This window comes from Archocentrus centrarchus, chromosome 14 (assembly GCF_007364275.1).
Source record: "Archocentrus centrarchus isolate MPI-CPG fArcCen1 chromosome 14, fArcCen1, whole genome shotgun sequence".
Lineage (NCBI taxonomy): Eukaryota > Metazoa > Chordata > Actinopteri > Cichliformes > Cichlidae > Archocentrus > Archocentrus centrarchus.
Genome location: NC_044359.1, coordinates 8931525 through 8945196, shown reverse-complemented (window position 1 = coordinate 8945196; position 13672 = coordinate 8931525). Strand labels below are relative to the sequence as shown.

The 13672-nt window shown below is 39.2% G+C and overlaps 1 protein-coding gene across 2 annotated transcripts; it reads left to right on the top strand.

The window, feature by feature from the left end:
- Positions 1–392: 392 nt before the first annotated feature.
- On the top strand, positions 393–13061 carry cldn2 (claudin 2). Of its 2 annotated transcripts, XM_030747263.1 has the most exons (3): positions 393–476; positions 3416–3643; positions 11981–13061. In XM_030747263.1, exons 2-3 carry the CDS (start codon positions 3581–3583, stop codon positions 12845–12847), a joined length of 930 nt encoding a protein of 309 aa, XP_030603123.1. In that variant the 5' UTR covers positions 393–476; positions 3416–3580; the 3' UTR covers positions 12848–13061. The 2 variants fall into 2 exon arrangements, with proteins under 2 accessions (XP_030603123.1, XP_030603124.1); XM_030747264.1 differs by lacking the exons at positions 393–476; positions 3416–3643 and adding an exon at positions 10958–11268.
- The last annotated feature ends 611 nt before the right edge of the window (positions 13062–13672 follow it).

Below are 13672 nucleotides of genomic sequence, written 5' to 3'. Positions count from 1 at the left end.
AAGACACAGGTGGAGACAGTCAGGGCAATCACAAGTAAAACTAACACAAGGCATGAAAGAAAGACAGCTTTCAAAGTAAAACTGGGGGAAAAGGCAAATAATAAACACAGATACAAGAACACTAACGAGATGACAGCAGAAAGGTTCAACAAGCACAAAAATCAAAACTTCAAACTCTAGAATAACAGTAAAACAAAAAACTCCTAAATATTAACCGAGAATCCAAAACCCAAATACACACTCTATCTGTCTGGTGCATATTCTTCTAGTGACCACTTGAGGGCAGCACAACCTTTTTGACTCTATGGGAGACTCTGGAAGCTCATGTGCATTTTTTTTTTTTAATAAATTGCCACAGAACACAGCAGTGTGTGCTGTGTAAACATTTAAACTACCTTACCTTTAACATTAAAATATTTGTGATGCAACTCAAAGACAAAAGTACAAACCCAGACTTTGGGAACCACTGGTTTAAGGTAAAGTTACATCATGGTTGGTGGGTTTGATACTTTGATATTATTTTGAATGTGAAGTTAATATTCCTAAGTTTCAGTTTCTGTTTAGGGTCTACTGTTATTCCTGTTTGTAAAGTTTAGATTTTTGTGTTTTTTGGATTCCTGTTTCGACTTCGTTATCAGTCTACTCTTAGTTCTGGTTATTTTGAGTCTCTTGCTGTTTACATTTTAGTTTCTGTTTCCTTGTGTTTTGGTTTTTAGTATTATTTAGCAGAAGTAGTCTCCCCAGCATTTCTCCCCTGTTTCACACTGTGTTTAAGCCTTGCTTCAGTTTGTTTCATTGTCTCCTTCATTTCTTTTTTAGTGTTAGTGTTCTAATCTCCCTTGGTGATTTCCTGTTTTACTTTGAAGGGTTGTTTCTTTTGTGTCCTGGGGCAGTTTAGCTTCCTGTTGGTCATCCTCCTGTGTTCACCAGCCCAGTGTGCGGAAACAGTTCAGTCTCCATCTTTGTCCTTGTCAGAGTTTTTCTTAATGCTACTGATGTTCTCTGTGTTTTTTCTAACTCTCTGTGTTTAGCTGGATCTCTTCCTTGAGGTTTTTAATTTCTATATTTTTTGAAGAACAAAAAGGAAGTTTTTTTTATGGACTTTCCAACAGCCGATAAACAGCTTGCTTTTTATTCTTCATTATCTGATTTTGGGTTCTTTACCTCACAAACTCCAACAGGTTATGTAAAAGGAAAATGATTAAAATCAGGCATACTGTTATTACAGTTAATGTGGGGTTAAATATATAGGAAACCGATTCTATTCAATTTCATTTATATGGCTCCAAATCACCTCGAGGTGCTTCATACTGAGCCTAAAATGTTAGAGAGAAAACCCCAATGTGAGAGTAAAGTGACAGAAACATGAAGTGTGAGATCCCTCCGCAGATTATTGGATAACAAACAACCTCGAGGGACGTGAGGGTCAACTTTTCTCCAGTGTCAGTGTTGGGGTTTTATTTTTTACCCAAAGAATAAAATGACAAATGTTTAAAAGTAAACTCCATGTTCACAGTGAAACAATTTGAAAATTGTTATACTTTTGTTATACTCTCGTGACTCTGGCTGGTGCTCACTTACTGTGAATGAATGAATGAATGAAAAGAAACAAAGAACTTGAAACTGTTGGCAGTGTAGTTTTGTAAATCGCGCCATAAAAGTATGCACCATGCTATATGATTATGCTCTTTTTTATTTATTCTGTCTTCAAGAGATAAAGTATTCTGCACCTCTTAAAGTTAAGTATTTTATGTAAAATGTTAAAATTCAGTGGCCTTTTCATAGAGAATATTTTCAAATTGTTTCACTGTGAACATATCATCTTTGAGGGAATTTTCCTGCTTTGAAACAACCAGAAGCATGATGCGCCTTTCTTTCTGAATAAAGGCATTTCTTACCCACTCACTTCAGGTAAGTGAAGCAAAACAAGTTTAACCCAAGGTTTGGGGGCCCTCTTCTGGCCTAGAGGGGAAGGGTGTATAAAATACAGCCAAAAAGTATGTGGACAATCCTTGAGACGTGTACAGACCACATGAAGATTGTGAGAGGTTGTGTTTGCTGTACTTCTTTTCATACTTCTTTCATACTGGCCAAGAGCTTTTGGTGTGAGTGATGGGAAAAAAGTGACAAAAATGTATGTGAAGCTAACAGGTGGCAAAAAGTAAACTGAAGAGAAAATGTTCATTGCATCATGGGAAGTCCCTCAAAAGCCTGAGATTAAAAGTTAATTAGATAATGCTCTGAAAAGCCTCCTCAGAGTGACGTCAGTTTGCTGAAACTTGCTCTGCTGAGTTGTGAGATTTGCTTTTAGAAGGACCCTGCTTTGGTTTTGTTCTGGTCCTGTCTCTCTCCCCTCAGCCCCAACCGGTCACAGCAGATGAATTGAACTGAACTGAATTCTCCATCACTTTCAAACCACTGAGACCTGACTCAACCCCATTTACCATTTTTAGGATAAGCTGTGAGTCCCGTCTTATTGCTAATGCGCTTGAAGGGAATGGGAGCAAATCCCTGCAGCCATGCTCCAGAATACCTTCCCAGAAGTGTTCAGGTTATTATAACAACAGATTAACTCTGATAGTTACAGTATGATGTGTTCAGCAACTGCATGTGGGCATGATGTGTAGCTGTCCACATACTTTTGGACATATAGTCAAGTAAGCCATTCAGTTTCTTTACCTCACGTGGGGTGTCATGGGGTGGGGGTCAAGCCTTTCCCAGTGAAGTCAAGTCACATCATTGTATTCATATTGCACAGTATACAGTGTAGTATACAATCCATGGACAAGGACTATGAGAGAAATGCAACTCATGACACCCACCAAACATAAAAAGGCATAACCATAACAACAAATGGAACACCAGTAACAAAATATATTAAAAATGTTATTAAAATGAAAGAAATACACTAAGCAAGTGCATTTTTTTTTTTTTGGATAGGGACGGAGGTAGAGGAGGCCAAATAAAGTTACCTCAGCTGTGCTATGATCTAGTTGAAGGAAATCCATTGAGGATTTTAAATCACCTAAACAGTCAGAAGTGTTTTTCATTAAGTAGGTGCTGTCGAGTGCAGAAGGGAGATAAAAGTGAGTATAAATGCACAGCAGTGGTGCAGAATACTTTATCTCTTGAAGACAGAATAAATAAAAAAGAGCATAATCATATAGCATGGTGCATACTTTTATGGCGCGATTTACAAAACTACACTGCCAACAGTTTCAAGCTCTTTGTTTCTTTTCATTCATTCATTCATTCACAGTAAGTGAGCACCAGCCAGAGTCACGAGAGTATAACAAAAGGGTCACGGGCTGACCTGAGCTGCCACATTAATATGCAGCATGTCCAGATAATGCCTTTCTGTGGTTTGTAATAATGGCTCAGTGTTTCTGAGTGTGTGTGGACGTTGCTCCCTCAGACTGCTTTGTAAGGGAAGTGACTGGATTACACTCTAATCCCATTATGATGCCGCTGCCATGTGAGGGCCGGCTGGAGGATTAGAAACCGAGGGCTCGATTTCGACAAACTAGCTGACTGTAATGACTGCTGAAGCACACTCTGATGGAGCGCGTCACCAGCTTAGATGGCACTGACCAACGAGGGAGGACGAGTCTTCTCGCCTGTCAGCAGTAGATCCACTGGCATGGTATGTATTATTTGCTTTTGTAATTTTCTGCCCCTGTGCATCAGCAGCCTTCATACTGACAGGCCTGAAAACATTTGATAAATGACAAAAGGCAGAAGGCGGCCAAGTCTGGTGTCAGCCTAACCAAGCAGTAATATATTATGGCAGGTTTGTGGATGGAGTCTGAGAGGGGCCATGCAAATGTTTTCTGATTCATTAAAATTTGCATTGAAACATAAATGAACTGGAAAAACAAAACAGATGTGTTCACACGATGATGCTTGAACTTTAAAGTGGAACTGCAGAATGAATTCATTTTGGACATTTGCTATTTTTGTGTCTGCGGTTAAATTTACGGAAATACACGAGCTCACATTTTGCTTCATGCTTTACAAATTTTGTGATTTGTTTTTATATACAGTTCTATTTAACATAAAGACAGCTAAAGAGGAAATGACGGCTGCCTTTGTTGGCAGAAGTTCTATTAAAATGTATTTATTGATTTCTTTAATTACATTTACTGAGCCATTTTTCAGATTCAGAAGATAGCTGAATTTTATAAAACAGGAAAAGGATGTGAAAAGATAACCAAGGAACTGAGAATGCCAATCAGCTGTGTTCAAACTATAATTAAGTGTGGAAGTAGAAAGTGAGGGATTCTGTTGAAACAGCCACAATGAAAAACCCACCAATAACTTCCACTGACACTCACAAGATGAAATCAGGTCAATTCAATTTTATTTATATAGCGCCAAATCACAACAAACAGTCGCCTCAAGATGCTTTGTATTGTGGGTAAAGACCCTACAATAATACAGAGAAAACCCAACAGTCAAAACGACCCCCTATGAGCAGCATTTGGCGACAGTGGGAAGAAAAAACTCCCTTTAACAGGAAGAAACCTCCAGCAGAACCAGGCTCAGGGAGGGGCAGTCATCTGCTGTGACCAGTTGGGCTGAGGGGAGAGAAAGACATGCTGTGGAAGAGAAACAGAGATTAATAACAATTAATGATTAATTAATTGTTGGGGTGATACGGGACTATGAGGTCTTTGAGATAAGATGGGGCCTGATTATTCAAGACCTTGTATGTGAGGAGAAGGATTTTAAATTCTATTGTAGATTTAACAGGGAGCCAATGAAGAGAAGCCAATATGGGAGAAATATGCTCTCTCTTTCTAGTCCCTGTCAGTACTCTAGCTGCAGCATTTTGGATCAGCTGAAGGCTTTTCAGGGAGCTTTTAGGACAGCCTGATAATAACGAATTACAATAGTCCACCCTAGAAGTAATAAATGCATGAATCAGCTTTTCAGCATCACTCTGAGAAAGGATGTTTCTAATTTTAGAAATATTGTGTGGCCCTACATATTTGTTTAATATGTGCATTGAAGGACATATCCTGGTCAAAAATGACTCCAAGATTTCTCACAGTGTTACTGGAGGCCAAAGTAATGCCATCCAGAGTAAGTATCTGGTTTGACACCATGTTTCTAAGATTTGTGGGGCCGAGAACAAGAATTTCAGTTTTATCTAAATTTAGAAGCAGGAAATTAGAGGTCATCCAGGCCTTAATGTCTTTAAGACATTCCTGCAGTTTAACTAATTGATGTGTGTCATCTGGCTTCATTGATAGGTAAAGCTGAGTATCATCTGCATAACAATGAAAATTGATGCAATGCTTTCTAATAATACTGCCTAAGGGAAGCATGTGTAATATAAATAGAATTGGTCCTAGCACAGAACCCTGTGGAACTCCATAATTAACCATAAGGTTGGAGATTGGCCTATAATTAGCTAAGACAGCTGGGTCAGTGATGGTTTTTTAAGCAGCGGTTTGATTACAGCCACCTTGAAGGCCTGTGGTACATAGCCAACCAATAAAGACAGATTGATCATTTTTAGGATAGAAGCATCAATAATTGGAAAGACTTCTTTGAGCAGGCTAGTAGGAATGGGATCTAATAAACATGTTGCTGGTTTGGAGGAAGTATTGGAGCGAAAGAGTCTAAACAAATGCCAGCAGTGCTGAAAGCAGCCGAACATGAAGAATAATCTTTGAGATGGTTATGAATAATTTTTTTCTCTAATGTTTAAAAAATCAGAAAATACTAGAGGAAAAATTGCACTCATCAGCCTGGAAGCTGCACACGGAACGCACTTGGATGTTCCAACATGACAATGATCCAAAACACAAGGCCAAATCAATCTGTCAGTGGCTACAGCAGGAAAGTGAAGGTTCTGGAGCGTCCATCTCAGTCTCCTGAACTCAGTATGATTAAGCCACTTTGGGGAGATTTCAAACATGCAATTCATGAAAGACAGCCTGAGAATTTACAGGAAATGGAGGAATTTTGCCAAGAAGAATGGGCAGCTTTACCATCTGAGCAAATAGCGCTTCATCCACATCTGCCGCTAAAGACTCCGATCTCTCACTGATGTTAGAGGAGGCGATACACAGAGTTAAGAACTAGTGGATGTAAACTTTTCATCAGGGACATTTGGGTAGTTTCTGTTGTCATTATGATTAAAAAAAAACAACAACAAAAAACCAAAAACAAATGGCAAACACAATTGTTTGATAATAAATAGCTTCACCCAACCATTAACAACAAGTGCTAGAAAAGCTTTTGTTATCATTCATATTCTCAGAAAAAAATGGCCACAACCGATCACAAATTGTGCCAGGGCGTGTCAACTTTTGAGCACAGCTGTATATTTGTTGTTTTATCATAATTTGATGAAAATGATCAGTTTTGTATACATTTCAGATTATATTTCAGATCTGTTAGCCTCAGTTGTTTTTTGTATTTTCACATTCGCATTGTTTTAAACACTCAGAGCTTAAAAATACAGTTTGAAACTGAGCAGTCGTCTCACGTTGGGTGAAAACGTGTTTGTCCGCCAACATTCAATCTAAAACAAATCTGAGGAAAGTCTTAATGAGTATCTCCGAAAACATAAACGAGGAAAAGTGCTCGAGCCCTTTGGAATTTTATTTATTTGTGTATAAATTTGACCTAAAGCATCATCCAATTTTAACACATGCTAAAAGAGAACACACTCAAGCAAATGAAATTAAAATATTAGACTTGTTTGTTTATTGAGGATAATGATCCAATATATCTCTTGCAGCTGTAATATAAGAGGTCAAAAAAGCCATCAGCAGGTATCTGCTTCTTTAAAACCGCTGAGTAAATTAAACAAATAAATATGGAACTAAAAGTGTCTCCACACTTAAAAAAAATCAAACTAAATTAAAATAACCAAACATACACTTTTCCCATTATTCTATTGTAATGTTTATAACCTGAGGGTGTTTTATTTCTTATTTGAATTAAAAATGCAAAGAAGTGCTCACAAGCATTTTTTTTTTTTTCACATTTCTGCAGAGTGAGCTGGATGCTTTCTCCTGTTACATAAAAGGGCTGATTTAGGCTCTTTTCTTTATGATTAAATGTCTGGTTAATTGAAACTTTTTTTCTCCAAACTTACAGAAAGCTAATATCCTGAAACTGTCTCTTTCTGTCTCACAGGGGTCTGCAGTACTTTTAGTTTTGGGGCCAATCTGCTGCCGTCAACACTCCAAAGGTCTGTTTTGGAGAAATGACAGATGAGAGAATGATTAACCTGGCTGGCCCACCAGGATATGTGTGTCACACAGATGTCAGTGTGTGTACATGACAGTAGGTGAAGGTCTGGATGAGGGACAGAGACACACAAACATGAGACAGAAATAAGGCAGTGAAAGACAGACAATGTGTGGGAACACTGGCATCTGCGCTCCTGCTTTATTGTTGTTTTAAAGTGGATAGCCTGCAACAGGCAGTCCTGAGGACTGCATTTCTTCTTCTCTCCTTTGTGATACAAGTATTTTTTTTTTTCCTTCTTGGCTCCCTCGCTCTAATCCAGGCAGCAGCAGAGTAAGTGGCATTTTAAAAGTACAGCAGCTGTGACTATGTCAAGGTCTGAGGAAGCAGACAGAATCTGATACAGCGAGAAAAAGAAATATTTTCTCTACTGGAGGAGCAAGAGCAGGCTCAACAGACATACCAGTGGTGAATACAATCTATGCAGGCTGCAGGCTCTGCTCCATCTTCATCCTCTACCTCCTCATCCTCCGCTCCAGCTGCAACTTCACACCCTGCAGCAAAGGAACGAATCTTCGACTAGTCCGGCGCCTGGCTGTTCCATAACCTGCAGCACTCAGGTAATGCATGGACGTGGGCTGTGTGTGCTGCCACTGCATATTCAGGAGGAAGGATGTATTGACTGTAAAACTGAATTAATCTAACACCTCACAAAAGGACTTTGAATTTGAATTAATAGAGTTTAGCTATTGCGGTCATACAGGCTGGGATGCCAATTGAGGATTTCAGCTTTCTCTTATTTTTTAAATAAGTTGACTCGTATAGGCAAATAATTAGCAGCATGCGCTTTGTTTTTGACCAATTTTGCACTGGTCGAAAAACTAACATTTTTAGAAGAATTTGGAAAATAAAATTGTGCATCAAACACAACCTACATCAAACAGGGAATGCTGGTCACAAACTGATGGTGACCTCACACAGTAAAGATCAGAGGTGCCAAATATGACCCGTAGGGCAGAACTGTCCCACCAAAGGGTCCAACGCTGCCCACTGCATGGCTTTGCAAAGTGTTAAAACTACAGAAGAGAAGGGCATCGTTTTTGGTCCTTTTCACTTTATTTTTTCAGATGTAAGACAACACACAGTCCCTTTGGGGTTGTGTCAGGAAGGGGATACAATGCAAAAAAATAAATAAATAAAAATCTGCTAAATCACATATGTGGAGCTACCTGCTGTGGTGACCTCTTTTGAATAAGTGAATGGCCGAAAGTAGCTTTTAAAGACCTATAAACCAAGAAGCCATGTCAATAATATTCTTTGAATAATTGAAAAAGGAAAAAAAACTTTTTTTGTAGGGTGAGAGAAAGTGGAAGAACTGAGATGTGATTTAAAATTACACTTAGTTTTTCCGAAGCCATTTGAGATATCAGATGTTGATCATCTGTTTGATGTGAACTTTTCAATAAATACTTGTACATTTTTACACTTAAAGTTTTTTATGGGTTAGTGTATAATGGTTTTTATTGGTCTGACCCACCAAACTGAACTGTATGTGACCTGTGAACTAAAATTAGTTCGATTCCTCTGGTCGAAATCTTGTCCAAATGCACCTGCCACTGTGTCAGCGGGAGCTTCTCCAGATAATAATTGAACTGAATCTTTCTAATCTTCCATGAAACACAAATAGGACAGAACATGCTGTTAATATGCAATCTATCAGGGTCAACTGATTGTTTCAGAAGCTGCCCTCTGCTGGGATTTTCCCGCACAACCATCTCTAGGGTTTACAGTACAGGGAGTGATCTGAAAAAGAGGGAAAATCCAGTGAGCTGCAGTTCTCTGGGCAAAAATAACGTGTTGATGCCAGAAGTCATATTAGGATGGCCAGACTGCATTGAACCAACAGGAACACTAACTCAAGTAATCACTCGTTATAACCAAGGTATGCAGAAGAGCATTTCTGAATGCACAACACATCAAACCTGGAAGCAGATGGGCTACAGCAGCAGAAGACCACACCGGGTGCCACTCCTGTCAGCTGTGAGCCCAGGAAGCTGTATAAAATATAAATTAAAAACAGAATGCAATGGTCTGCCAATCTCATAAATCCACATTTTATTCACAAAAAAACATGAAAAACATCAAATGTTTAAATTGAGACATTTTACTGTTTCATGAAAAATTTTAGCTCATTTTGAATTTGAAGGCAGCAACGTGTCTCAATAAAGACAAAAAAGGAAAAAGTGGTGCTAAAAAGAGCTGGAGGAACTTTTTACAGATAATTAGCTTAATTGGCAACAGGTTAGTAACACAATTGGGTATAAAAATTAGGAGCTTAGAGAGGCAGAGTTTCTCAGGAATAAAGATGGGCAGAGGTTCCCCAATCTGCAAAAAACTGCATCTACAAATTGTGGAACAATTTCAAAATAATTTTCCTCAGGGTAAAATTGTGAAGACTTTAAATATCTCAACATCTACAGCACGTAATATCATGAAATGAGAATCTGGAGAAATCTCTGTGTGCAAGGAGCAAGGCTGAACATCAGTACCAGATATCCATAATTTTAAAACCAGTATTGATTCTGTCATGGAAATCACTGCATGGGCTCAGGAATACTTCCAGAAATCACTGTCCCTGAACACAGCTCGCCGTGACATCCACAAATGCAGGTTAAAGCCTATCATGCAAAGAAGAAGCCATATGTGAACATAATCCAGAAGGGCGATGTCTTCTCTGGGCCAAAGCTTATTTAAAATGTACTGAGATAAAGTGGAAAACTGTTCTGTGGTCAGACAAATTGAACTTTGGAATTCTTATTGGAAAACATGGATGCCACGTCTTCTGGACTAAACAGGACAGACACCATCTGGCTTCTTATCAGCGCTCAGTTCAAAAGCATGCATCTCTGATGGGGATGCATCAGCAGCATGCACATCTGGAAAGGCACCATCAATGCTGAAAGGCATATACAGGTTTTAGAGCAACATACATGTCTTCGTCTTCATCAGGGAAGGCGTCGTATATTGAAGCAAATGCAATGGTAAACCACATACTGCAGCTATTACAACAGCACGGCTTCATAGTTGAAGAGTCTGGGCGCTGAACTGGCCTGCCTGCAGTCCAAGCCTTTCAAGAAATAAAAAAGAAAAAAGAAAAAAAAAGAAAAAGAAATTGAAAACATTTGGCACATTATGAAAGAAAAAGCATGACAAAGAAGACCCAGGACTGTCCTCTCCCAAAAGTCCAACTGGCCTCCTCAGTTCCCTGACATTTATAGACTGTTGTTAAAAGTAGAGGGGATGCTGCGCAGCAGTAAACATGGTCCTGTCCCAACTTTTTTGAGATGCATTACTGCCATCAGATTCAAAACTAGTTAATATTTTTCTTAAAATGGTACATTTTCTCACTTTAAACAGCTGATGTGTTTTCTATGTTCTATGTTGAATAAAATCTGGGTTTATAAGATTTGCAAACCATTGCATTGATTTACATTATACACAGCATCCCAACATTTTTGGAAGGGGGGTGGGGGGGCAACAGAAGATTGGAGAACCAGTCTGATGAGTTTTGCTTTCTGCTGAGACATTGAGATGGGGTCAAAAACTGGCATAAATAAAATGAAAGCATGGATCCATCCTGATTTGTATCAGTGGTTCAGGCTGCTGCTGGTGTAATGATGGGGGATATTTTCTCCACCCCTTAGTATCAGCTGAGCATCATTTAAATGCCACAGCCTACCTGAGTATTCTTGCTGACCATGGTACACAGTGTACCCATCTTCTGATGGGTGCTTTCACCAGAATAATGCACCATGGCACAGAGCTCAGACTGGTTTCTTGAACATAACATTGAGTTTCCTGTACTTTCGCCAGATCTCAGTCCAGTAGAACACCTTTGGGATGTGGTGGGAGATTTACATCATGGAAGTTCAAATGTGTTAAATGCGTGGACCAAAGTCTCTGAGGAATATTTCAAGGACCTTGTTGAATCTATGCCACAAAGAATTAAGGCAGTTTTAAAGGCCAAAGTACTAGCAAGGTGTACTTAAGAAGTATCTGGTGAGTGCATGAAAAATGAGAGTAGTGATACAGATGTATGAATACTGCTGGACTATTTTTCCTGAGATTGCAAGGCTAGCAATGGAGAGAACATGAGCAATGTAAGGTTTTCCTATTGTGAATACAGCATAAATTCCAGGTTCCTTTACATGCTGCACTTTGTAAATGAACTAAATGAGATGAACAAAATCTAGCAAATTAGGAATTTAAACAAAAACAAAAGCAGAATTTGATTTACGCTACTTTTAGCTAGCTACCATGGGTAGTTAGCTTGATAACTGACCCTGCTGCATAAATAAACACTTTAGAAAATATCAACATTATTCAAAATATTATGCCAAATATTATTCTGTTATTCAGTACAATCCATCATTGTTGTTATATTAGTTACTATTTTACTGTTTCCCCTCTGCTACACAGTTAGCAAGCTAACAAAACTAAAGCCTGGTTTAGTTAGCCAAGCTAATTACAACTCTTTACATTTTTTTTAGGAAATAAAACTCAATTAAAAAAAAAACACACATTTATAAAAAGTATTTAATATATTTGAATAGAAATCTGACCAAACTATAGTTATTTGATTTACATAACCAGTATTTTGCAGATAGTTGATAGCAGCTGTAAGAGTTAATTAGCTACCTTGTTTGTTTACAGTTATGACTTAATGTTTATTTAAATGGTATTGCAATAAAGATTTCTACGGCTTCTGCAGGAGCTCGTCTCTTCTGGTTGCTTCTGGGCCTCTTCCATCATAGCTGCAGCTATGGCATCAGCAGCTCTGGAGCTGATGGGCTTCTTCCTGGGCCTGCTGGGGATGCTGGGGACCCTGGTGGCCACAGTGCTTCCATATTGGCAGATTTCTGCACACATTGGGTCCAATATTGTCACAGCTGTGAATAACATGAGGGGCCTGTGGATGGAGTGCGTCTATCAGAGCACGGGGGCCTTCCAGTGTGAGGCCTACAACTCGATGCTGGCTCTGCCCTCTGACCTGCAGGCTGCTCGTGCCCTCATGGTCATCTCCATAGTGTTGTCTGTCCTTGCAATTGCTATGGCAGCTCTGGGAATGCAGTGCACGCTGTGCTTGGAGGGCTCTGCAGTTAAGAGTCGTGTGGCAGGTGCCGGTGGGGGTTTCTTTGTCTTTGCAGGCTTCCTGGCTCTCATACCCGTTTCGTGGACCACGCATGAGGTGGTTCAGACCTTCTACCGCCCAAATGTACCTCAAAGCATGAAGTATGAGCTGGGAGAGTGCCTATATATTGGTCTAGCGTCTGCACTCATTTCCATGCTGGGTGGGGGGATGCTGTGTGTGTCATGTTGTGAGGAGCAGGAAGGCGGCCGTGGGAGACGCCACGGAGGCGGATATCCATATCCAGTAGGAGGCGGCATATCAAGCACTGGGATGCGAACAACCTCACAGACCTACCGCAACCCCACCCTGCAGGTGGGGGGTGTCAATACCGCCAGCAGGGGGCAGACACTGGTTCGTAGTACGAGTGGCAGCTCAGAGTCAGGTACGCATGGAGCCCAGAGAGCCAGGAAACCTGCAGCAGGATATGACATCACGGGATATGTCTAAGGGGTTCACCCATCTATCACGCCTTTAACTGTAACTGCCTCACAGCTCAAGTTCAATAAATGTATTCTTATAGTGTTTTTGAATGAATACATGTTATCAGTGTGCTGGATTTTCTGCAATCTATGGTGCATTATTTTCTTAACCTTTCTGAGAAGGAATCATAATATTTCAACAAAATCAAACAGTGCAAAACTATTAAAGTTATCTTTCTGTATTTGTTTGACTTTTTCTGTATAGTTTTCACGCTTTTGCAATGATGTAAAATCATATAAAAAAACCTAAAATGTACTAACATTTGTAACAAACACAGATTTGTATCACTTTTTAATCATGTTTTTTTGGTATTATTTTCAGTCCTTTACTATCCCTGTGAAATGTAAACTAACTAGAAACAAACTAAAGAGAAATAACTGAAGAGTTTGTCAGTAAAAACAGTTTGTGAATGAATCACTGAAACAATATGCCAGTGTAAATACAATAGCTGATTGCAAGACCTGTTTCAAGTAGGAACATCAATGCTCTGTATTTGCTGCATGTGTAAAAAAAACATCTGACCTTTGCAGCCAAAACCAGCCCTGATGTTTCTAATCTAAATCTGAAAGAATACTTCTCACAGTACTGTATTAACTGAAACCGAGTTGGACTGTGCATGCAAAGTGTAAAATATATAAGAGTAAAATGTATTAATTTCCATCTATTTGCAACTTTGGATGCATTTTCAGAGAATTGCAAGTGTCTTTTGTCTTAATATCACAGTATCAAAATTATATTTCCAGTAGAGCTTGACAGATTTTTTTGATACAGTTTTCCAGCATATCTATTTGC

Excerpts from the sequence above, each read along its gene's own strand:
- cldn2 (XM_030747263.1), top strand. The coding sequence starts at position 3,581 with ATGGCACTGACCAACGAGGGAGGACGAGTCTTCTCGCCTGTCAGCAGT. Across the intron at positions 3,644-11,980 it reads GCAGTAGATCCACTGGCATG|GAGCTCGTCTCTTCTGGTTG; the intron begins GTATGTATTATT and ends CGGCTTCTGCAG.